This window comes from Hirundo rustica, chromosome Z, assembly GCF_015227805.2.
Source record: "Hirundo rustica isolate bHirRus1 chromosome Z, bHirRus1.pri.v3, whole genome shotgun sequence".
Taxonomy (NCBI): Eukaryota; Metazoa; Chordata; class Aves; order Passeriformes; family Hirundinidae; genus Hirundo; species Hirundo rustica.
In genome coordinates this window covers 21,566,543-21,591,242 of record NC_053488.1, presented here as the reverse complement: position 1 = coordinate 21,591,242, position 24,700 = coordinate 21,566,543, and the positions used below count along the sequence as shown (strand labels likewise).

Genomic DNA, 24,700 nt, shown 5'->3' with positions numbered 1-24,700 from the left:
ACATGGGGAAACCCCAAACCAGACCTGGCCTCAGGTGCCACCAGAGAGGCAAGTTCCCAGTGGGTCTTCACCAGTCGATTTCCTGTTGCACACTTCCAACAAATCTTCTTCCTCTTGAGAATTTTCACTGCAATAAAATGGCAAACCAAATCCATTTCCAAGGGAAGGCAGCTTGGGTGGTGGATGTGTCCTGCAAAAGAGGGATGGAACCACACCACAAGCTGCAAGGAGGAACGAGCCTTTTCTTCAACTCAGGGACACAAGCCTCGCGGCCAGATTTCACCCTGCACGTTGTCCATCAAACAAACCACCACAATAATAAACCCCATAGAAATCACCCGCCCAGGGGCAAGGGAAACTGAGTCACAGGAAAGACCTGCCTGCCTCCACTCCTCCAGGATGCAGGGATGGGGACAGGCACGGTCGGTGAATGCGGGAAGCGCTGATCCCCGAGCAGGGGAGGGTTGTGCGCTCTCGGGGGGTTCCTGAGCCTCGGGGGGACACCCGCGCTCCGGAGGGCACCACACATCAGTGCGCCACGGCGGGATCCCCATCCCGGCCCTCCGGCCGGACTCGGACGGCGAGCCCCTGGGGGACCGCGAATCCCGGGAAAGCGGTGGACAGCGGGTTCGCATCCCTCCCGGTCCCGGGGGGCGGCTCACAGGCAGGAAGCGTCCCGGGGTGGTGGCGGCAGATTGGCAGAGCCCTGCTCCAATGGAGCGGCGGCGGCAGCCCCGGCGGCTTCGCACCGCCTGCGCTACCGGCCCCAGCCAGCCCGGTGCGGGCGCCCCGCTGCCGGCCCCGCTCCCGCTCCCTGCCCCGCTCCCGCTGCCGGCCCGGCTCCCGCTCCGCTAGCGCCATGGACACATAGCCGCGGCGCCACGCAGGAAGGTAGGGAACAGCCCGCCGGTCCCCAGCCCGAGAGGGGAACGAGTCGCCGCCGCCACGACCTCGCTGTGAGGGACGCGCGGCTGCGGTCAGGCAGCTCCCGGAGCTGGTCGCTGCCCGGGTGGAGAAAGTTGTGCGGGTGTGTGTGTATGTCTGCGTGACCGTGTCCCCTCGCAAAGCAGCTGCCAGGGACTTGCCCTCCCGATCCCTCCTGGCTGCTTGTGGCTACCCAGTGCTGCTCCCTCTTCTCCGCCCTCCGCGCCTCCGCCTTGCCCGGAGATGCTCGGGGGATTGATGTTCCTGGGGTGGGATGTTTGAGCCCCTTCCCCAGCCTCCACAGACCGTCCCCTGCCATTCCCGATTTGGACGCCACTACTGTCTGCGAAGGGGGTTTTCTGGAGAAAGACTGGAGTGGCAGGCAAAGCGCCCCCCTGGCAGGGCCCCCTTTTCTCCTGGGGGGTCCAGGGAAAAGCTGCTCCTAATTAGGAGAGGCGCTGAGAGAGGCGCTTTCCCATACGCGGGCGGTGGCAGGGCTCTGCCTGCCTTGTCCCTCCTTGCCCCGGGACGCTCTCTCAATCCCAGCTTTTCTGTCCTGTGCCAGCCACAGTGAGTGGCCAGCCCTGGGCTGTGCCCACCACCACCCTCACAGGCTGGCTGTGTCACCTACCAGGTCCCCTCCAAGCTCTGTCTCTGGGCTGGTGAAGGCCGTCAGAGGTGTCCACGGGGCTCAGCTTGGCTTGGATATCGCTGTCAGCAACTGTGACCCCACTGTGATGGGGCGTGAGGGTGCCTTGTGCTTGGTCCCCATGGATGGGAAGAGACCCAGCGCTGCAGCAGCTCATAGATGTATTGCCATGTACACAAAATGGTGTTGGACTGACTGGTGTACCAGTGGTGTTGGTGGCATAGCCAGAGTTGAGACTTCTGGGGTTGCCCAAGGGCCTGGTGTGCCAGGAGGTGATAGCCCCATGCCTGGCTGTTGTGTTTGCAAGAGGAGGTAGCGTGTTTGCACTCTACCTGTTTACAGGAGGGCAGGTCACAGCAAAGTTACATGTGTGATGACATGAGGCACACAGCATCTGAGCCTGGCACAGGGAGAGGAGCTTCACAGGGAGCTGGGAGCTGCTGAAGGCCCTCCTGTGGTAGGGACAAGGATGAGGTATGGCCACAATGCCCCCTTGTCACCCGTACACCCTCTGCCCCACCAACCTGGCACTTCTGGGGCAGAAAAGAAAAGGGCAACGTGCTCTCCAGAGAGCTGCAAACTGATCTTGGCAGCCAAAGTGGGACTGGAGGTGGAGGACAGGGTCTAACTGGTGACAGCGAGGTTGTGCTCAGGGCTGGATGTCACCAGCGGTGAACAGGGTATGTGGGGTTCAGTAGGGTGGTGGGAAGGGCTCCCTGGAGGGTGCAGCTAACAGCAGAGCCTGCAGAAAGGTGGAAGAAAAGCAGCTCTGGTCTTGTGCTTCCTATTCCAGGAAGAGGAACCTCACAGGGAGGGGAAAACTTGACTTGATTATATCTAATAAGCCACTTTTTCCCTGTCCCAGCAAGCTGTCCCAGCGGCGGGGGGAGGAGGATGCTTGGCCCTGTTTGTGAAGGATGAATGAATGACTCACTGCGCGGCGTTTTCATCGTGGCAGCGGCAGCAGCAGCAGCAGTTCCCCTTTGCAGCTGCTGGGTTTATCAGAAGCTGTCGTGCTGGGTGGGCTCCCAGGTGGCCCACACCTGCAGCCCACACATGAAGTTGTCCTGCCTCCCCTGCTCTTCTCACACAGCTCACCTGGACCGTCCTGAGTGGGGAAACCCTCATGGATGGCAACAGTGTGTGGCATCCTTACCTGCCATGAACTAGCTCAGCGCTCAGTTCATACCCTCTCTTTTCACTCCGCTCTTGTTCAAAGGCAACTCCAGGCTCTTCCTGCTCACACAGGCCTCAACCTTCCTCCTGTTTCCTGCTGAATGAGTTCCTGGAGAGCTTATTCCCCTGTGGGTTTGTGCCAACATTGTGCTTTTAGTTCAAGACCTCTTCTCCCTCTCCGGTGTTTACCCTGCTATATTTATAGTTTCCTCATTAGGTTAAGCAAGCCAAAGGATTCTTGCCTCCTCTTCTCCCGTGGGTTTGGCTCTGGAGGAAAACCCCTTGTGAGATGCTTCCCGCTGGAGGGGGCAGGTGCCAGCTTGTGTCTCTGATTTTCTCCCTTTGGAAAATTTTGGCATCTCTCACAGCTTGTTTCCCCTCCTCTTGTTTAGGCATGAAAGAGGGTGGCTCTGCCCCTGCCCAAGATATAGCCAAGGGCAGAGTTTGGATGGTATGGGAGCTGTTCCCTATCGGCAACACACTGGGGCTTCAGCAACATTTGGGATGCTGATACAATGCCAGCATAAGGGATTAGCCCTGGGATGTCTGAGTTGGCTTGCTGGGATGTTTAGAGAGTTTTTGGTTTTTCTAAGTGTTACTGTGGTTACAACAGCATCACATGTGTGAAAATCACCAAATCTCTCTGGACGGGGATGCTATGACCTTATGACCTGAGTTTCCACCAGCAAATATCTCTGCACCCCCCTGTGGAGCGATTTTCTTCTCCCATACAGGTTATGAAGGTGGGGAAGGGCACAGATGCCTTGCAGTTGTGGTTGAGTCATCTCCAACAGCCAGATTCCCATGGACCATTTCTGTGGAAAAAGGAAGATTCCTCTGGAGATTACTAGCAGGCTTGCAGTGTCAGGGATCAGTGTGTAAGTAGGAATTATTTTTCAAGTTTGGCTGCTTCACAGGTCTCTGAGTCACCCTGGCATGGCAGTGGAATAGGGTGAGCTTTGGGCTCTTTTGAAAGGTCACAGCACCTGCAGCCCGTGAGGCATCTGCCAAGTTCTCCAGTACATGTGGATGGCTGGGCTGGAAGGTGCAATTCCTTCTCTCTAGTGGTACAAGTCTGGGACATGGCAAAAAGAAGTGCTCCTCTTACTCTGGTGTTTGAGTTGGGGGCATCCAGGAAAAGAGGGACAAGGAATCTGTCAAGACCCGATTTGCCTCCGTCTTGGCAGGACTGCTCACTGTGGTCACATTGGTCACATCTGATCAGCACGGCTTGGGCTTGCTGCAGAGGGCATTGGTCGTTGCTGAAAAGGCTTTAGGGGAATTTTGGAAGAGTCTAGGCAGGGGAAGATCATGTCTACCTGCTCATACGTGTTTCCTAAAGATGCTTTTGGAGAGGAAAAGGAGGCTGGAAGGACCGCAGGAGATATGATGTGGTCGGACATGGGGCTATCCCATGCAGGTGGCAACAGCCTGCGTGCAGGCAAGACTGGATTGACCAGGAGAAAGGAGGATGCTGAAATTTGGAAATCAGCCTGGGGCTCCCCAGTGGCTGCTTAGCTCTGGTCTATTCCTCTCAGCATGGAGACAGCCAAAATAGAAACTGCCTAATGAAAATTGTTAGGGACCCGCAGAGATTGCCATATAGGGAGAGGTGGAAAAGTTGAGTGCTCCATCATCTAATGAAATCCTTATGACGGAAAGGAAATCATTTGGGTATCTTCTAGCTTATTTCACCTCCCAAAGTGAAATTGGCATACCAACCCTTGTTGAGAAGCCAGTACTGATGACACCCTGAGGGGAAGAAGGGAAGGAAGAAGCTTCCAGCTTTGGTGGGCCATCATCTTTGCGGCTATTTGGGGAGGGTTTTCTGACCCATTGACTTCGAGGAGTGTTGTGCTCAGCTGTAGCTAGGTGTCATCCCACCTTGGGGAGCTTCAGACAGGGCTTGGGGCTGCTGCCTGCCGTCCGGCTGGCAGCTTAAGGGGTGTGGATGTCCTCACAGAAGAGAGCGTGGGAGGCAGTAAGGTTGGCACAGCATCCCTCGAGCCCCCGGGCTGGTGTGGCTGTGCCTGCCCAGCTGTTTCCTTCGCCTTCCTGTGCTTTCACCATTCCCTTCCTTTGGGACAGAAGGCTTTCATCCTGGCCAGACGAATAGTCCCGTAGGCACATCACCAGTCCCTTTTTGATGAAGGTTGGCATGGGCATCAGTGCCTTTTGAATTCTATGAAAGGCACAGTTCAGCCCTTACCTTCCTGCAAAAATAGACAGGGAAAACCAGAAAGGGCTGTCATGAAGGGTCTTCATTGTGGTCCGGCCCAGTGCCGTGCCAGTGTTGCGACAGAGCTCACAACAGCTGTGCTGCAACAGCCCTGCAAAGGTCTCCAGGGATGGCCTGGCCACCGTGGCCTGACTTGTTTTGCGAAAGCTGCTGTCACGCAGGGTGCCCAGGCCAGCTGGCACCTCCCCAGACTTCCTTACAGGGCCAGGGCCAGCCTCCGGCTGCCGGGGAGGTCTGCAGGCGTCTTTGCTTTCCATGAGTTTTGCCTGAGGCCTCAAGGCTTAGGAGGAGTTGGTGGACCCAACCAGCTATTGCTCCATCCTTGTCTTGTAAGGGCCAACACGCAACCCCAGGGGTTCCTCGGTGCTTGATTTTTTTAGCTCCTGCAAGCCTCCCGCTGGGTTGTTTCATGGCTCCCTTGAGGCTGCTCCACCCCATCCTGGCTTTGAGTTTTGCAGCTTCATGGCTGGAGCATGGCTGTGCCAGGGGAGGCATCCGTTTTCTTTGGCCTCCCTGATCCTGTGCCCAGCTCCCTTTCCCCTCTCCAGCTGGGATTGTGTCCACAGTCCTTGCATCCCAGCATCCAAAAAACAGTGTACATAGCGAAGAAGAGGAGTACCTCCATTTCCTGTGCTGGCACAGGGAGCAGTCAGTGTGAGGGACTGGTCTCTCAGAGTATCTTGTAGAAACAGCTCTTGATCTGCTACACATCCACATTCCTCCTTCCCAACTGGAGTTTGCAGATATACACTGGGTTCTCTGGCAGCTCCTGAAGTGTGGTTTGCCCTGGAGGTGCCTTGGAGAGCTCTGCTCAGCAAGGCACTAAGGCTTGGGCTCGGAGTGCTCTGAGAGGTTGGGGGGATGCCCAAGCTCAGATGGAGAAGCAGTGGTGCTTATGCTATGCCTGGGATGGATGGATGTATAAAGGACTTGAGCAAGGGAAGGCCTGTGGGGAAGCACCACTGGGATGCCGCTGTAAGAATGGGATGGTGCTGGTGCAGCGTGTCCTGCTGCATCCCCAAACTATGTCCCCGTGAGGGTGCTTGCTCCAGTAGGGTACTTGATGGTGAGCCATGCATGGAGAACTTTCTTCCTCCAGCACCTGGAAAGGTCTCTAAGAGCTTTTTTTGCCTGTTTTCCCCAGCTATCGAGGGCAGAGGGACTGTGCAGAAGTTATTTAACCCTCCGAGGATGTGCGGGGAACCTCACATTACTGCTGGCGACATGGCTGCTGCATCTCCTTCAGAGGCAGCATTTCAGGGATGGCAGCAAACGCCTCTCTACCATCTCTCACCACAACCAGAGGGTGGAGCGGAGCCAGAGGCAGCATTTGCGGCCAGCTCTATGAATTTCCAATTACCAGCTCGCCTTGCCACTGTATGAGAGGTTCCTGCACCTAATTTTTGGTGAAACGATCCATTTTTCTCAGTAATTTAATAGCGTGGGCAGGCTGCTTGCTGTCAGAGAGCCAACAGCCAGCACCGAGGAGCCTGTGTGCCTGGCTGCTGGGCCGTAACCACCTTCCCTGGGCGACGCAAGAATGCTGACCTAATAGAAAAGACATTTAAAAGAGGAGTTTTGGAGAGCAGCTCAGCTCCTACTCAGATCATGCGCACGGCTGCTGATTGTAACACGGACTCTCCGTGCTCCAGCAGGTCCTGGGGACCGGCATGGGCAGTGGGGACATCCCTGATGGGAGCCGGGCACCCAGGGCACAAGATGTGCCAGCCATCTATTGGCACAGTAGTTGCTTTATTTTCTGGGAAAAAAAGTTGCTTCGGGGGGAGCTGTTGCAAGTTGTGAAGCGAGGTTGGATTCAGTGCCCGGCTGCGGTTCTCCCAGGCTGGAAAAGCCGTGGCGTTTTGCTCTTGACATTTTCCAAATGAGATGTTTTGATTTATTCTTCTTCTTCTTCTTTTTTTTTTTTTTTTTTTTCCAATTTATTTTATTCCCTGCCCCAAGGTAATGTTTGGAAGACAAATTTAGCTCGATTTAACTCAAACCTTTTTTAAAAAGTAAAACCACTGAAAACTAAACAAGGCCTATCATTTAGAACAAAATGTTTTGGTTTTCATTTTCCTTTTGGCATGAAGAACACAAACTTAATTTTTTTTTCATTTTCCTCTTGACCTACAAACAATTTTACTATTCTCTTTTCTCCTCCTTGTTCATTCCCAAGACCACATTGTGCATTGTTGCCAGGGAACAGGCGAGCCCTGGTGCTGTTCTCAGTGGGATGGGGGGTCCCAGGGTGGGTGCTTCCCTGTGGAGACCAGAGGAATCTTGCAAAATCAAGCAGAAGCTGCTCTCCCTGCTGCCAACACTGACTCAGCTGGGAGCTCCTTGTGGAAAAGGGAGGTCCCTGGTTGTGGGTCAGTTCCAGCTCTCTTAGGGGGATGTGAACCCCTGGGCAGGGCAGAGCTGTGCTGCGGGTGCTGTGCTCTGCTGCTGGGCATCCCTGCTGAGAAGGGCGAGCTCTGGCATTGCCTTCTCTCCTTGTTTATTCAGGTTTAAAATTAATCTGACCTTCCACTGCTCAGACTCGTGCAAACATGGCACGTCTGTGGGCAGGGAGCTCCTGCCGGCCTGAGGGGAACCCTCTCTGTACCCGGCTTGCGGTGTTACTGTCCCCTCTGGATGAGGTCCCCAGGAGGATCTGAGTCCTGGGGGATGGTGGGGCTTCCTCCCTGCAAGGACAGGTCTGGCCGTCAATCAGCGTACGCTTCATCCTCCGGTACGAGCTGCCGGAGGACTGAGTGCCCGGATCTGGCGTCTCTGAGCTGGGCAAGGGGTGGCTGCAATGCTTCCATCCCAGGCAGGAGCCCATGTACCAGAGCCAGCGATTGTTTCCCCAGCCTTGACACTCCTCCACTACTCGCCAGCCCAACCCTGCTTTCTTCCACCTTTTGCCAAATCCCAGCTCCGTGCTGTGCCCCAGCCTCACCGGGCTGTCAGCCGGGCAGGGCGCTGGGAAGGGGTGATGTGGGGCAGCACCGTCGCCAGACCTGCTGCAGAAGCAAGCACCCGACTCATCCACCACCTGATTTTATTTTATTCCCCTCTCAGTGCCTCGCTGCATACCACAGCCGTGCTTTTTATAGCCCCCAGCTGCAGCCTCGGCGTGCTCCCAGCCAGCTCCCCGCCGCAGCCCTGCTCGCTCCATGCCAGCAGCCCCGACCAGGGGGGGGGATGGACGACATTCCCGGGGTCCCTGTGGCGGTTCAGGGAGGGGAGAGCACGGGCTGCGGAGGAAGGCAGATAATTAAACCCTAACCCGGGGCCGCGCTCCCGTGCCGCGTTAGTCACCCCCCGTGGCAGCCGGCACGTGCCGCCCGCCAGGCCCAGGCCGTGCTGGTGGCCCGTCCCTCAGCGTCCCCTCCGGCCTGCCCAGGGCGGCTTCCGGCCTGCCCGGGCCGCCAGCTCCTTCCATCAGCCGGCTCGCTCTGCCGGCTGGTGGAAGGGGCGGTGTGTCAGAAAGAGGGGTACCCCCTCCGACCCCTCCAGCCCCGATTGGCCCCCAGCCTCTGGCGGGTCTACAGAAGTTAGAGGGAGATTAGAGGTTCCTGCCCGCTCCCCGGGAGCACTTTTACGAGCATCTGGGGCTCGCTGCTGCGTTTCCACATCTCACAGCCACTTCCACATCTGGGATGCTGCTATGGGATCTGGAGCGAGGAGGAGGAGATGAGGTATGCGGCTCTGCTGCGGGCTGCATGCCTGGAGCACCCCTTTGCTGGGCTGTGGGGTTCGCAGAGCGGGGGCGGTCGGCCAGCGGGCGGGGAGCGAGCATCCTCGCTGGGAAGCAGGGGGGGCCCCCCGGCGCCTCACTCCCCGGGCTTTCTCCAGACGTGATTTCACCGCTGCGGGGAGGGAGCGCGGCCAAGGGACAGGCCCTGCTCGCTCCGACGGCACCCGGTTCGCTTGCCGGGGCGTTAGTCATTTGCGCCGTGCTTGGGGATGGGATGTGCCTAGGGTCCCCGTGGGGCAGGGGGACGGGGTCTTGGAGGGCCTGTACAGGGCAAAGGGAAAGGGGTGGGGGCAGGGATGGATGGATGGGATGGGGGAGTCCTTCCAGGCTCGAAGCCCAAAGTCCCCTCCCTACTAAGCTGGGAAGGGGGGCAGAAGGCAGTGATGAAGCCAGGTGTGCGCTGGCTACCTCCAGCTGAGCAGGTGGGCCAGGATGTAGCCACCCTTGCTGATCTGATGCCCGCAACTGCTTCCCAGCCTCCTGCTGTGACTTTCCAGGGCTGGACATGGCAGCATGGAGGCAGAGGTGGAGAGGCAGCATCCTGCTTCCTGGATGGATTTGGGGAGATATCCCAAGGAGAGGGCTTCTCCGGAGGTTTTTGGAGTCCCTGGGAATGGGAGGAGCCCCATGGGACCCTGCCATATGCCCCTTATTTTGTGTGGACACAGGGTGTTAGGTGCCTGTGAATAATTTTAAGCCTTGACCAAAAGACCAAAAGACCATCCAGCTTATTTTACTTCCAGCAGAGAGGCAGGGAGAGGCCAGCCAGTGGAGTACTGGTGGTGTTGCCATATGGCTGCTGCTAAGCAGCTGAGGCCAGGCAGCCTTGGCTCCATGCAAGCAGGGCAGTGGACAAGGGAAAGCAGAGAGCTTGCAGGGGTGACGAGGAAGGGATGTGTAGGGGTGGGTTTTACAGAAGCACAGCTGTAATGTTGACCCAATATGGGTAGCTGTAGAGGGGGACCCTCCCAAATCTGCTCCCACCTGGAGATCATGAGTTTCAGTCCCTGAGGGATGGGGTCTCGCTGACAGCAACTCAGCCCTTGGGTGAGCTGGGGGTGGCTGGGGGGGGCTGTGGGAATGGGGAGCTGCTCGTGCTGCCGGCCAGGTGCCGAGCATGACGGGAGAGGGGAAAGCCTCGGAGACTCGTTTTGAAACAAGGCTGCCCTTTTCTTCTATTTTATGACTGCATTTTAATATCCACAAACATCCCGCCCTCCCCGGGCTGCTGCCAGCAGAGCCTGCATCGCCTTGTGCTTGGCCTGCCGAGAAACCCCGGCCAAACCCTGGGCCCCAGCACAGGGGAGAGGATTATTTTTCCCCCCTCGTTTTTTTGTAAGATATGTTTTCTATAGCTCTAATTGGAAGGGCTTGAGCCCCAGCCAAGGCAAACACACCTGGGGGAGCCTCACTTTACAGACCCCATCTGCTGTGTCGGGGGCTCTGCTCCCCACACAGCCGCTGCCTGGCCCCTTTATAGGGGAGGGGGCTGCTGGGGTTGGGGGGGTAGGACCGCTCCCACGCCAAACCACTAAGCAACCTCCGTGGAGGAGGAGAACCCAGCGAGGCGGCGCAGAGAGATGGTGCAGAGGCAGCGGGGGCACCTGGCAGAGCCCCGTCCCACAGCAAGATTCCAGTCCGGCGTGGAGCTGAGGTATCTCCCCCCTGCCAGTGCTGCTGTGGTGGCACACGACTCTGTGCCCACCAGGGTGGGGTGCTGTGGGTGGGAGATGCAGCAGGCACCAGCAATGTTTTGCCTTAACTGGGGTGATAGCATGTTCATCAAGGGGTTGCAGTCCCCAAAGCCTGCATGTGCCCAGGGAGGGAGGATGTGGGGGTTCCCCAGCATGTCGGGATGTGTTTTGGGCGACAGGACCACCTACCTGGTGGAACCTATTCAGGGGCTGTGCTGCACAGCAGACAAAGCACATCAGCATGCCAGGCCACTCCAGTGGGTTGCATTGACATCCTAATCTATGCTGGACTGAGGTTTAGGTACTTCTTCCTGCAACTGTTGTCTTTTTGTATGGCTTCTTAGCTGGGCTCTTCTCCTTCCAGTTGTTCCAGGATCTACCTCCAGTGCCCCCAGTGGGTGGAGCAGTGCTGGCACCCTTATGCCAGGGTCTCATGGGTTTCACCTCATAGCTGTACTTAGCCAAAGCCAGGAGAGCTGTTGGGGGTCTCTGCTTGACCTCGCCAGGGTCCAGCGTCTCCTGGGACCAGGGTGCATACCCTGACACATGATGTGTGCCAGGGAGCAGCAGCACGCTTAGGCAGCACGCACCACTTGGCTCATCCTGGAGTACATTTTTTTCTCCCTTCCACACACCACCTGCCAGGGGTGTGTAGGGCACAGTGACCCCACTCCATTCTCAGGCATGTGTGCAGAACACCCTCCCTTTCTTGTCCGCCTGCCCATGCGGTGACCCAGCAGCTGCAAAAAGCGCTCCTGGTGCTCGAGATGCCCCTCACTGCTCCCAGGAGGAGCTCTGGCACCCGCTGAGCCCTCTCCCCTCTGTCTCGTGCTAGGGAGATGCTGCCTCCAAAAGGAGATACTGTGTTTTCTTGGGGTGCATTGCCCCACATACCCCCCAGTGCACCCAAGTACTTTGCACCAGCACTGCTGACTTGGAGCAATAAGAACTGAAGTAGCAGCTTAAAATAGAAAGGTAGTATCCAGCCTCACCAAGACCTGCTGTCTCACTTCAGGTGAATGGAATGAGCTGTGGGGAAGGCTGGAATGTGCCTCTGTTCCCCTCTGGCCAGGCCAGAGTATCTCCTTGCATGGGCTTTGGGGCACAGCCGGAGCTGTGGCAGTGCACAGGGCAACTCAAGCATTTAGTGAAGAATTTTGGAACTGTCTTGGCGTCCAGTCAGAGCAGGCTGCAATGGGAACATTTCGAAATTCTTTTGGATGAGGAAAATTCCATGGGCAGCCCCCCTCCAGAGAAAGTTTGGGATGGCTGAAATGTTTGGAGTGAGAGGCTGCTTGCTTTGTTTACTCTGAACTATAACATTGGAGGGGGGGGAATCCAAATGAAAAAAAAAAAAAGAGAGACAATAGGAGCCTGTAAACAGAGCTGGCCCTGAGTGGGGCTGGGGCTTCTCTCCAGCGCTGGGGAAGGAGATGTGTCAGCACACTCACTGCATGGCCCTGCTTTCCCCCTCTTGGATACAATCGCACTTAATCTTTCAGAACTTGGCTGGGTTTTTTTCCCCTAGCAAAAAATGAGCTGGATGGTGTTTTTCCAACCTTTTCAACTTAGGCAGGGCTCAGCCCCCATCCCCTGGCCCTGTACTACAGCCCCCATGTTTTCCCCTTCTTTCCACTTCTTGCCACGTTTCCATCTCCTTTTGGCTAGGGGACTGCCAGCTGATTGGCTTGGCAAGAAATGCTGAGAAGTGCCAAGAAGTGGTGTGGGGGCATGGATGCTGCCCCCAATCAAATGTTTTCTCAGCCTCTGTTCCTGCTCTGTGCCTCACAACCAACTGCCTCCCCTGAGCGGCCTCCACGTAGCAAATTTGATGATCTTAGGGGTCTGTTCCACCATTAGTTATTCAGTGATTCTAAGAAAGCAGATAGGGTTGACAATCTTGGAGAAGATAGGTCATGGTTATCCCACCAGGTGAAGGAGACTGGCACCATTATCCCCACATCACACATTGTTGGGGCCCTGCAATTTCCATCCCCTCGACCCTCTCCCACAGGGACGCTGCTGGTGGTGTACAGAAGGTTAACGGGACACCCTTTGCTGGTGGCTTTATTTGGGCCACCCCTTGGTGAAGGCTTTATTTGGCTGCCCAGGTGGTCCTTAATGACTCCTGAAATCCCTCTCTTGCCCAAAAGGGATTTTGTTTTGCAAAAGGAGTGACAGCAAATTGCTAGCTGGGGGAGCATTTGTGTAAGGTGAGCTGTTTATTTTGGCCCTGCTGTGTTTTGGCTGACCCATGCGCCTTCGTGCCTCAGGGATGGAGCTGAGCCTGATGGCTCTTGGGCTCTGGCCAGCTTTGGAGCAGGGGGAGGGAAGGGGGAGCATCGCGTATGGGGGACGCTGTGGGGCCCCGCTCCTGATCAGAGTTCCCAGCCCCAGGCTGGAGTTCATCAGGAGCATCAGAGGGAGCTGGGTGTGCCTGGGGCATTCACAGGTATGTACATGTATATCTGTCCCCTACATTTATGGATGCATGCACTCGTGTATCAGCTCTGGGCAAGCTTATGGGGGAAACTTTGTTCTGGGAGATGCAGATGGTCCTGGGGTGGCAGGCTGCAGGCTGGTACCCAGCTGCTCTGCTGTACTGGAAGCTGCATGTTCAATTAATTCTCTGCCAGCCTGGGCTGAGCTCAGGAGCAGAAAACTGTCCCAAATCCCAAAATGTTCCTGGGACAGGAAAAGCCTTTCCCACCCTGCTGTAATCATAGGGTGGCCCAGCTCTCTGCTGGCAGGTCCCACCCGTGTCCCCAGTTCCAGCACTGTGCCCATCCCTGTCCTGTAACCATGCGCCAAAGGACAGTGGGGATGCAGCACCCCCTCCCACCAACTTCCATGCCTCCACCCTAAAAATAATCTCCAAGCTGTAAAGAAACCCTCCAGCACTACAGCTACAGCACTGGTAGGTTTCTTTACAGCCGGGAGATTATTTTTAGGAATGTCTTTGGCACGTGGCTTTGGAGCGAAGAGTGTGGGGATGGGGATGGAGAGGGGGGTGCCCCTTCTCTCCCCCCTCAGAATGCAAACACTGCCAGCTGGCACAGTGTCAGGACTGCTGGCTGCTAACAGAGCCCTCGCTGTTTTGGCCCTTGCCAATGACTCCAGTTACAACCGGGAGCCAGAGACTTCTTCCCGCAGGATGGAACAGAGGAGAGCGGAAATCAGGGCGTTGGGGTGAGAGTTTCCCGGCTGGGGTAAGAGCAGAGCCTGACCTCCATGGTGCTGCTGGCATGCTGAGGTGTGTAGGGGCCCCCCCAGCCCCACGCACCAGGAACTGCTGGCAGCTGTTGGCTCCACAGAGGGGAGGGGTGACCCTCGGGTTATGGCAGGGTTTGGGCTTCAGTTTGGACACCAGTGGGGCTGTGGTCAGCTGGGTATCACCAGTGGATGTCAGATGGCATTGGTCTAGTTTGGATGGAGATGTGCATTGTATCTGGCTGTGGAGATAACTGATTCCCTGGATGATGCTGGGGTTATTCCCATGTTTGGGCTGAGCTGGGGTTAACCCCACACCAGGGTTGCATTTGGTTTAGCCCCACATTTGTACTATGTAACCACTCTGGGCTGTGCAGAGGTTAACCCCATGTTTGAACTGAGCTGTGGGTTAATCCCACTCTTGAGCTGTGCCAAGTTTAACCCCATATTTGCGTGGCATAACCACAAGTTTGTCCTGTGCTAGGTCCAGCCTCATATTTTAGTTGAGCTGGGTTTAGCCCCACTCCTGGGGTGGGATGAATTTAACCATACATTTAGATTGCACTGGATTTAATGCTCCTGGGCTGGGTGGAATTTCATTCTCCATGTGGGCTGTGGGGTATAATCCAATATTTGGGTTGCCCTGAGTTAAGCCCCGCATGGGGACTGTACTGGGTTTAGTCCTATGTTCAGACTGTGCAGAGGTCTTATTGGACTGCACTGGCCTTACAGGGAAAGACTCCATCTGGTTTTACTGGTTTAACTGGGGTAATTCCAGTGTGCTGGGATTGCACTAGCTGCAGCTGTGCATGTGTGTGTTCTGGCACAGCCCAGCATGGTATGGTAACCCCCCCACAGCAGGCATGGAGGACCATGCAACCCACAGAAGTGGTACAGAGGAAGACAGCCCCCTTTGAGGTCCCCAAGGCATTGGGGGGACCTGGGGACAGTGCACAGAGTGCCCAAGGTGGGCAAGGTATTGCCTCCAATGCTTGCTGGTAGTCCTGGAGATTGTGCATGGCCCTGGTGGCCCTGGTAGTGGTGGGGGACATGCTTCCCTCCAGTACCACTTCTGGGCTTTCTCTGGGTACCGAGGGAGGGTGCCAGCAGCTTTTAGGGGGCAGGGGTGGCAGAGGACCATTCAGCAGTGGAGTTGATGCTCCCCTCACAGGCACACGTTCATACAGTGATGGTGAAAGTCAACAGTGCTGCAGGGATGGGGCGATTCCAGGGCCTGGGCAGATCGGTGGCCACAGTGACATACTCAGACCATGCCATGGCTCCTCAGAGCAAGGCATGGTGCTTCTGCAAGCCTGTCAGGTGCAGAGGGGTTAGCAAAACACTGCTCCCAAGGCACATTTCCCCACAGGGAAACAAGGAGAGGGGAATTCCTGCGGCATTGCACATTTCAGCACAGGACATTTTTCCTACAGCAATCACTGGCGGAGAGGAGGGTTTCTAGCACAGGGCCAGGGATGCACCATGCTCTGAGCATCCCCCAGTTCAGGAGATGCTCAGAGAGTGGTACCATCTCTGGGGCATCAGAGCCAGCTTTGGGCCTCTGCCCATTCCTTTTTGCAGGTTGGCGACTCCAACAGGGCCTGGCACAGGGTAGGCAGAGCTGCCAAGTGCTCCTGGGTTATTTGCCGTATCTCTGTTGCAGCAATGCTGCCCCCAGCCACCCTAGGAAGAGGTTAAGAGGTACCCCAGCTTTCTGTGCTCGGTGGGGAGCATCCCATGTCTCCACGCTGCCATCTGCAGCCTTGAGGCACAGTGTCATCAGCTTCTGTCCCTGTCCCCACCACCCCAGCTCTGTGTGCAGCCCATTTGCTTTGAAGAGCAACTTCAAATGAAGTAAAACAAAATGAAACAAACAAAAAAACCCACTAAGGAAACAAAACCCAATGTCTTTCAAAGCCCCGAGCACAATGGAAAGTCGGCTTCCCCCAGGAATCTGTGCTGGGCTTTGCCAGGCCACGGCAGGGCATGGCACAGAGCAGCTGCGCTGAGGAAACTGTCACACCCAACATGGACATTGGTACCAGTGCACATGGCCATGATTTTGAGGGAAGTTTTGGCTTACAGGACTTCAGTTTGCATGAAGGAAGGGGCTTATATCGGGATTTCTCCCTACCACTGCCCATAAACTATTGCATGAGCTCAAACTGTGCCCAGCAGAGCAGCAGGACCAGGGACGGACAGACACTTTGCATTTGTGGCTCACATCCACGGGGGCCAGAGGCTGCCTGGTTGCACTGGCCATGCCAGTGGCAGGAGCATCCCGTGCAGAGGGAGCAGGATCCAGCACTGCTGCCCTTCCTACCAGGAGCAAACCACGCCCCAGGCTGAGCTGGGTCGCTCTACCCTGGCTGTGGCAACGGGATGTCACCCAGCCCCAGGCTGGCGGCAGGCGTCTCTCTGGCCAGGATTAGCATGAAGGGAGGAAGAAAAGCTCTGATTGTTCCCTCTGTCCCGGCTCAGCTCCAGGACCACTGTGCTGGGACTCTGTGTCCCTGGAATGTGTCACTGATGGTGCAAGCATCAAGGGATGTTTTTTCTGCCTGTGTGCCCATCTGTGGGGGTGTGGAGACACCAAGGAAGGTAGGCCTGGCCACTCACACACTTGTGTTCATTTGCGCACCTGTTTTTGCCTTGGCCAGAGAGTTTGGTGGCAGAAAATAAGGGGCTCCTTTCTGGGCAGGCTGTCATGTAGCACCTGGGCCCCTGCCCTGCTTCTGCACCTGGGGCAGGTGAGGGCTCTGGGTCTTCTCTGGCTCTGTGGCTCTTTCCCCTTTTGTTTGTGGCCTTTGGGCAGGCAAGGAAGGTCTTGCCCTGCTGCTTCTCTCTGCAGTGATGCTCTGTCCCCAGGGATCGCTTTTGGCAATGCTCAAGTGGGTCATCTACTGAGTCAGTGTGTGTCTTAGAGGGGCTTGGTGCTGCCTCCTCACACTGCACTGGCAGAGGTGCCCCTCTGAGGCAGGGGAGCTCCTGGGGTGCTGGGGTGAGGATGGGGAGCTCTGGGAGGACCCTGGGACAAAGGGTGATGAAGGGTGGAAGATGTGGACTGGCTGTCAGGATGAGCAGGGTTAGGGTTAGGGTTAGGTTTAGGGTTAGAGTTAGACTTAACTAACTAGAGTTAGACCTAACTAGACTTAACCACTAGGGTCATTATGGAGATGGGCTGGATACCTCTGCAGTATTTGAATGAAAAACCAGGGTGTCAGGAGAAGAAATTATGTTATTTTATTTTATTTTATTTTATTTTATTTTATTGCTGCTTTTCTCTCTGTATATTAACACACTCCCTCTTCCTCCTGACACACATACACCCACTCCCCTTCCCCCTGCCCTCAAAACTGTTCCTTCACTCCAGCCCACATGGTTTTTGGAGTTATTTTTGGTTGCTGCTTTTAAGACAAAATACACTCCTTTTCGTCGTCTTTTTTTTTTTTTTTTTAAATTTTTTTTTTTATTCCATCACCAAAATATCTTACTTTCAGGCCAAATGTTCCTAGTTACTTACCAGCATAGTTTTGGCAGAGACCTTTTGACTGATATTTCTTGGGAACATTTCTAGGGTAGTTTGGTAGGAAAAGCTTATGACAGTCTCATGAAATTATTTACATTTGAGGCTTGTGTTTGAGGCTGCCTGGCAGGCTCAGAACTGGGTTGATGTGGGGTGCCGCATGCCTCCCCCCCTGCAGCAGATTTCCTTGTAGCTCGTTTCCTTCACCAGGCGGTTTGGTCTGTGGCCACGGGCAGTCGGCCACAGGAGGGGAACCGGCTGCTGCTCTGGGGTGCCTTTGCTGGGCTGGAGCATCCCTCCCTCCAGTCTCTCAGTTGTTGAACCCAGGGGGACGCAGATTTATGCCTACAGATTTATGTCTGCTCTTGGGGCTGGCAGAGACCTCACTGCCTTGTGGGCCCTCAGCCCTTTCCTGAAGTTGGAAGCAGAGCCCGGCAGTCTGGGTGTAAACAAACAGGTCTGTCCAGTTGTGAGGGGGGTCTTCTAGGGAGAAATTATTAATTTCTGACTGACAGAGACCGTGTGGCACTCGTGGTAGGGATAGTGTGATGCTAGCCAGGATGGATGCCCTGGGGTGATGCTTGCTGGCACAGACAGGGTGGTGGAGCTGGGATGGGCAGGGTGACACTGGCCGATATGCCCACAGTGGTGTAGGTTGGGATGGAAAAGGTGATGGTAGCAGGGAGACTCCAGTCTGTGGTAGGGGTGGACCCATGAAGACCTGGGTGCACATCCCTGACTGCATCCCCTGCCCCTCTCACTGATGATCACTGAGGGATTTCAGCGCCCTTTTCCCACAGATGGAGAGTTACCTGGACCAGCCTCACGGTGGGTGCATGCATGGGCAGCAATGTGAGACTTGGTCCAATCTGAGCTAGCACAGCCCTGCTCTCCCTGACTGTGAGTCTGTTTAGATCTGATTGCTGTCACCTGACATGTAAATACAGACCAGAATTTCTCCTTGGTGCCTTCCCACCCCAGCTGCACAGGCACAGGTCTCTGGACCACCCTGGGGCTGGGAGCCAGCGAAGGATCCCAGGATTGTAATGGCAAGGAACCCTTAATCCCACACAGCTCCAAGCTCCTGGTCAATGTTTGCCCCCTGCATCCCTGCTCCAAGCATGGGCACTGCTCAGCAGCAAGCAAACTGCTGTGACTGTGGCACAGACACTCTGCCAGATATCCCAGATGGGGTCCTGGGACAGCTTCAGTCCTTGTTCAGTCCGAATATGACCTAGCAGAATGCGATGAAATGAGAGGGAGATGCAGAATCTGTGGCCCTGCAGGAATGCTGTGGGCTGTGGACCATATCAGCTGCCCCATTGCAGGGAATAACGCTCTCTCCTCCCCTTCTCTGCCTCCTCCAGATGCGCAGTTCCATCCCAGGCCTGGGCAGGGTGATGGTGTTCCTTGCAGCAGCCCTGGCATCGGCCTCCTTTGCAATCCCTGAAGACTGGGGAGAGGAAGGTGAGACCCCCACCAAGTGTCCCCATACAAGCACCCCCCCTCACCCATGTCCCAGGCATGAGGGCACCCCATTTCCTCCAGGCAGAAACAGACCTGCCAGGGCTACATGAAACACAGCCCTGCATCCTACAGTGATGGCCAGCCTGTGCTTCTGCTCATTGCCCAGCCCCAGCTGGGACAAGTCCTGACTAGTCCCCTGTGGTGGTACCTACATGAAACAAGACCCCATAGCCAGTGCCCACGGTGGGGTACAACCCCAGGGGCTCCCCAGCTGCACCCCCAGCCGTGGTGTGGGGTGGCATGGAGTGCTAACGCCCATCTGGGGATGTGTGTCCCTCCAGGTGTGCAGTACGGACAGCTGGGGACAGACGTGACCCTATCATGCCCTGGTGTCCGTGCCAGGTAAGTCTTTTCCGTGCACACCAAGGGATCTATCCAGTGGGATGGTTTACGGGATGGGCCTGGGCATCCCTGTCCTCTAACACAGACTGGCTGGTCTCTCCTCAGCTCACCAGTGCAATGGAGACGAGCAGGTGCCACGGCACTGCCAGAGGGCTCAGCCATCCAGCAGGGATCCCTGGTGCTGCCAGGCGCCAGCTTGGCCCTTGTGGGAACATACAGCTGCCATGGCGAGGACGGTGGCCTCCTGCACACGGTGTCCCTGCGCCTGGGGCGTGAGTAGCATGTCCGTGAGCTGGGCTGTTCTAGGGGGAATGTGGTGCCTGCATCCCTGCCAGAGGCTTGCCAAAAGAGGGTTTGGTGTTGACACAGGCATCCCTGTGTGCTGGATGGGCTGTGGGATGGGGGACTCCTCACTGACTGCTGTTTCCCCTGGACCCCAGACCTGCCTGGAGTCCCCTTTGTGTCCTGCAGGGCATCTGACTATGAGAATTTCTCTTGCTCCTGGACCTCCAGTGTGGAAACCTTCCTCCCCACCAGATACATCACCACATACAGGTGAAGTATCCCCGTTGGGTTTGTTATGGTGTGCGCTCTGGGTTACAGCCAAGGATAACCACCAAATCCATCTGGCCACCCCACACCTGCCCTGGGTTCACCTCCTGCCCCAAGGACCATGCTGCACCCCAGAGCAGGTCCTGTCTTGGGGTGAGCAGAGCACTAAGCATTTGCTTGCTCTCAGTGGGGGTCTCAGCAGCACTGGGGGGCTGGCACAGGCAGGCCCCCTCCCTGCTGACAGCTCTGCCAGCACCAGAGGGGCAATAAAAGAGAAGCAGGTCATGTGCAAACCTCCAAGCTCCGCTCCAGCATGCTTTAGGATGAAAGGAGCCCTGACAGCATTGCTGCTTCTAATTATCCCTGCAAGCCAAATTAGCAGGCAGCTTTGAAGTCCAATGGAGCTAATAAAGCACAGCCCTGCTGAAAGCTGCAGGAGCCTGGGGCTTGGTGGGGAGGGGGTTGAGTGGAGCATCAGGGGCTCCACAGGGAGGGGGAGTGAAAGCATGGGATTTGGGGGTCTTTAGGGGGAGGGTGAAGCCAGGCTCTGGGGGGTTGCTTTTATCAGTCTCTGCATCTTTGTTGCTCCATGATGAAATCCCAGGCAGGGAAGGGTGTCCCATTTCTTTTCCCTAGGATGCCCAGCTCCTGCTCCCAGGCTGTTCACTAGAAGAGCTGGACATGATTTTAGCTCTGTCCCCCGTGCTGTCACATCTGTATGTCAGCGTGGAAGTGTGGGGCTGCTTTGCGGTGTGGACTCCTGTCCCTCCTCTGGGTCATGGTGGGGTTCACTTTGTGCTGCCCCCTCATCCTAATCATCTGCTTTTCCATCTGTCTCCATGGCAGGAAGAAATCCCTGACAGGCGAAGAAAAGCGGAGGTAGGACTGACTCCCACCCTGCTCCTGCTCCCTAGGGACTGGCCCCCATCCCAAAGGCTCTGCTGCTGTCTTCAGCAGGGACCCCAAAGCAAGAGCTGGGGGGTCCCCATCATGGAGCCAACTACTTCCCACCTCCCCTGGGAAGTCTGGGAGAAAGGTTTGCCTCAGGGACTGACCTTGCCAGACAGAGTGTGGAGCTGGGATGAGAGTCCCTTCTGTCATGCTCAGAGGGATATGCCAGGCTCTGGAAGGGTGAGTGCAGCTGAGCCAGAGGGGCTGCCTCCTCCACCAGGGTCTTAGTGTGGAGGTCTCCCATGGCACCTCCATGGCAGCATTTGGAAACTGTGCATGGTGGTGGGTAGGACGTGTCACCACCCTGCCTCCTTGTTTGCAGGAACAAGAACGGGCACGTGGGGCTGTGCCTGCAGGATCCGTCCCGCCCTGGCACCTGCACCGTCCACAGGTCAGAGTTCTGGAGCTCCTACCGCCTGAACATCACCGAGGTGAACCCCCTGGGCTTCAGCTACCGCCTTCTTGATGTCACCATGCAGGCAATCAGTGAGTCCCCGTCCATCTGTCTGTCTGTCCCACTGTTTGTCCATACCAGGGCAGTTGCCTGTGAGTGACAGCGGGGAACCCTACACCGTTGCACACAGCAGTGAGGGGTGACAACGGCTTCCTGTCCTTCCCCACACAGTTAAGCCAGACCCTCCAGAGGGGTTGGTGGTGGAGCCCATCCCCCTGGCCCCACGGCGGCTCCATGTCAGCTGGAAGTACCCTTCCTCCTGGCCAAAGGAACCCCACTTCCAGCTAAGGTTTCGGCTCCAGTACCGACCCATCATCCACCGTTCCTGGTCTGTGGTAAGCGTGCAAGGAAGGGCAAGGCCAGTGCAGGAGCGGGGTGTGCATCGGGCCAGGGAGGGTAGTGAGGGATGCCCCTGCCTGCCCTACAGCTCCCTTCTGCCTGGCACAGGTAGAGACGGTGAATCTATCTGAGGTTATCACAGATGCCTTTGCCGGACTGGAGCACGTGGTCCAAGTCAGTGCCAAGGATTTCCTGGATGCGGGGAATTGGAGCGAGTGGAGTGCTGAGGCCCGGGCAACACCAGTCAGAGGTGAGAGGGAGACGGCTGCAGTCCCCAGCAGCCAACCACTTTGTGCCATCCCTCCCCAAAGTCCCTCCAGACCCCTGAACTACCTCTCTTCAGTCCCTTCCCCATGGCACTCATTCTCCCAAATATCAACCAGAGTGAGTCTCAATTCCAGAGCCACTTAAGGTTGGGAGGCTGGGCTGCAGGAGGACGATACATCTTCCAGCACATGTCAGCCTGTAGCTGTGCTGGTGCCATTCAGGGATTGCCCCACCACAGGCTTGGGACAGAGTGGGCCTTCCAATACACCATTAGCACCTCAGTGGCACCCTTGGGCTCTTGAGACCTCTGGGGCACAAAGATGCCCTTCCACACTCCTCTCTCTGGGTCTCTGAGGTGCTGCATATGCTTTTGGTGAGTGTTTCCATCCCTCCTGTCCTTCCAGACCTGGCCTCCACAGCTAGTGAAGAAACCACTACAGATGCCAGACTGGAGAGCCTGGCTGAGGAGCCCTCCAAGGCTCCCAACCCTGAGCCCATCAGTGAGTAGAGCTAGGGGTGGTGGGCAGGAGTGCCATGTGTGTGGCTGAAACTAATGGGAAGGGTCTCTTGGCCCAAGCCCTTGTGTGGCTGGGCTGCTGGAGTGTCCAAGAGCTTGCCATAGGGCTCCCCTGGTGCTGGGAACTGTAGCATCCCTCAGCTGTGACAGTCTCTCTATCCCAGATCGCAGTGACCCCTTGGAGAAGATGGCCGTCCTGGTGTCCCTTGGGGTCTTTGCCTTCTTCATCCTGGCTGCTGTTCTTGTCATCACCATCCTTATCTGGTAGGCTGGCTTTTGAGAAGGAGGAGCTGTATGATTGCTGTCCCCCATCCTACCCTGAACCCTCAGCATGGAGTGCCCTGTGATCCCCCAGCCCTGCTCTCGGGTCCCTGCCAAAACGCCCTTGATCCCCCATAGGGTGGTTTATGCTCCCCTTGCCCCTGTGCCACACCAGTGCCTCTTTGCAGCGCACCCATTACTGCCCAGCCTGCCAGGGCTGTTTCTGACCACCCCAGATCCAAGGGACCTTTCTCTGAACCCACTCAAGATACTGTTCCTTCTAATATCCTCCCAAAGGCTCCAGCTGGGGAGTCTCATGCTCCAGAGTCAGCACAGACATCCCTCCATGTGCCTTTGCTCCCTGGGAATACTTTGCCTGGATCCCCTCTCATCCTGCCACCATGGGATCTCCCTGCCGTGCTCTGGCTCTGCTGTCAGTCTCTGTTCCCATCCCAATCCTGTTCTATCTGCTGCCCGGTTCCTGCTGTAGCCTTGGAGCTGACCCACTGGAGAGGTTAAGCTCAACTGGGCACAGCTGGGCACAGCTGGATGGAAGCACAGCAGGATCACTGGGAATGCGGGCAATCCTGATACTCAGGGAGGCTGCTTGGGGTCTTCAGCCACCATTGCTCTCATCCCCAGGCTCCGGGTGAGGAAACATGGCAAGGACAAGACCAAACCAAACTTTTTGGTTGCTGCCACCCACTTGAAGGCACTACCAAGTGAGTCAAGGTGCAGGGTGGGGAATGGGGGGAAATATGGGGCAGGGAATGTGGAGCATGCGGCAGGTCAGTGTCTCCAGTGTCCCGCTTGACCCCCTGTCCTCTCTCTCGGCAGAAGCTCAGATCCTGTAGTGAGCCCTGGCCGATCCCTGCTCCCTGCACCCGCTTGCCCATGCGTGGGACTTGATGCCACTGCTGGTCCCCAAGGACCCCACACCTCCTGGGTCACCCCACAGCTGTGGACATTGCCGAAGCCCCCAACACCCTGGGGTTGCAGGATGGATCCTAAGGAGAGAGGCTCTGCTCTCAGGAGCGTTGGACTGCCTGAGCCCGCCAGGAGTCAGCTGGAGTCACTTCAGGCTCACCGTGACAGGCCAGCTCCACCTGCGAGCGCTGCTAAACAAATGGGGATAAGATACTGAGCCAGCCCCACTTCACTGCCTAGTGTTGAGGGGGACCATGGGCGTAGGCTCCGGGGGGTGCCGGGCATCAGTGCCAGACCAAGGGGTGCTGATCCCTGTCTGTCACCCCCCACCAGCCACCAGCAGGTGGAAGAGAACATCCCCTGCCCTTTCCCTCTGCCCCAATCCCCCATGCTGTGGCTGGATGGAGCAGCGATGCCAATAAAGGGGATATGCCAATGCTATCATTGGCACTGTCCAGGCAAAACCCCCTTGCAGATGATGCTGGGCCAAGGGAGGGGTGAGTGCCAGCTTGGGAGTGGTCTTTGCAGAAGGTGCATAGGCAGCAGGGCTGCCTCGCAAACGGTCCAGCCCTTCTCCCCAGGTGCCTGGAGGGGCTGAGAGGGACCCATGCCAACGCTAAGTGCCAGAAGAGGATGCAGACAGGCAGCTGTGCGGGACATCTGCCGTGCCCTCACCAGTGCGACAGCTGAGAGAGGACCCTCTGCACAGTCCCCCTTGCTCTGCATGTGGCCCCCTTGCCACACCTCGATCCGGCCCCTCTAATGGCTTCCATGTGTTGGCACCTCCCGATCCTGATGCTCAGTGCCAGCAGCCCAATGAGATCCAGATGGAGCTGGGTGGAAATTCAGACTGTGGCAGTGCGTGGAGCACAGGGAACTGAGCCAGTGCAGGATGGGGACCCACCTGTGTCCTGGGCCTGCCTGTGAACCCACAATGCAGTGGGAGCCTGGACTAGGGCACCCACAAAGAGTCCTTGTGTGGACTGAGTTGGAGGGAACTGGGGCAGGCTGTACCTTTTTAAGGTGTTTTGTGCCTACAGGCTCCCTGCTGCTCTCACTGGGTGCCCTGGTTGTGGGGTCATGGGGGCTCTCCATGCTTGGCTCTGTGGCGTTGCAGCCCCTCACTGTCCCTCATGAGCACAGAGATGCTGAATGAGAGAGATGGGAGTCGGCCCTCTATCTGCAGTGTGCTATTGGCATGGCACTATCCCTGGGCCAGAGCAGAGCTCTCTGCAGGGCAGGTAAGGCAGGTAACCAAGCTGGGGAGGTGTAAGGAGCCTGATCTTCCTGGACTTCCAGGCTCAGCAGCCACATTGCCTCTCCCAGGTGTATCCCATAGCTTGACAGCTCCACCTGTAGCACACTGCCATCACCTGCGGGGCTCTGGTCCCCACCATCCA

General features: G+C 56.7%; 1 protein-coding gene across 6 annotated transcripts; it reads left to right on the top strand.

Moving 5' to 3' along the window:
- The first annotated feature begins 774 nt into the window (after positions 1–774).
- Positions 775–23,764, top strand: IL11RA (interleukin 11 receptor subunit alpha). Of its 6 annotated transcripts, XM_040091134.1 has the most exons (14): positions 775–891; positions 3,484–3,627; positions 18,531–18,630; positions 18,972–19,032; positions 19,138–19,304; positions 19,473–19,587; positions 20,431–20,463; positions 20,858–21,021; positions 21,161–21,324; positions 21,437–21,578; positions 22,000–22,095; positions 22,277–22,376; positions 23,016–23,095; positions 23,211–23,764. In XM_040091134.1, exons 3-14 carry the CDS (start codon positions 18,531–18,533, stop codon positions 23,225–23,227), a joined length of 1,239 nt encoding a protein of 412 aa, XP_039947068.1. In that variant the 5' UTR covers positions 775–891; positions 3,484–3,627; the 3' UTR covers positions 23,228–23,764. The 6 variants fall into 6 exon arrangements, with proteins under 6 accessions (XP_039947068.1, XP_039947066.1, XP_039947065.1 ...); XM_040091132.2 differs by lacking the exon at positions 3,484–3,627 and having other exon boundaries at positions 777–891; XM_040091131.2 differs by lacking the exons at positions 775–891; positions 3,484–3,627 and adding an exon at positions 8,656–8,674.
- The last annotated feature ends 936 nt before the right edge of the window (positions 23,765–24,700 follow it).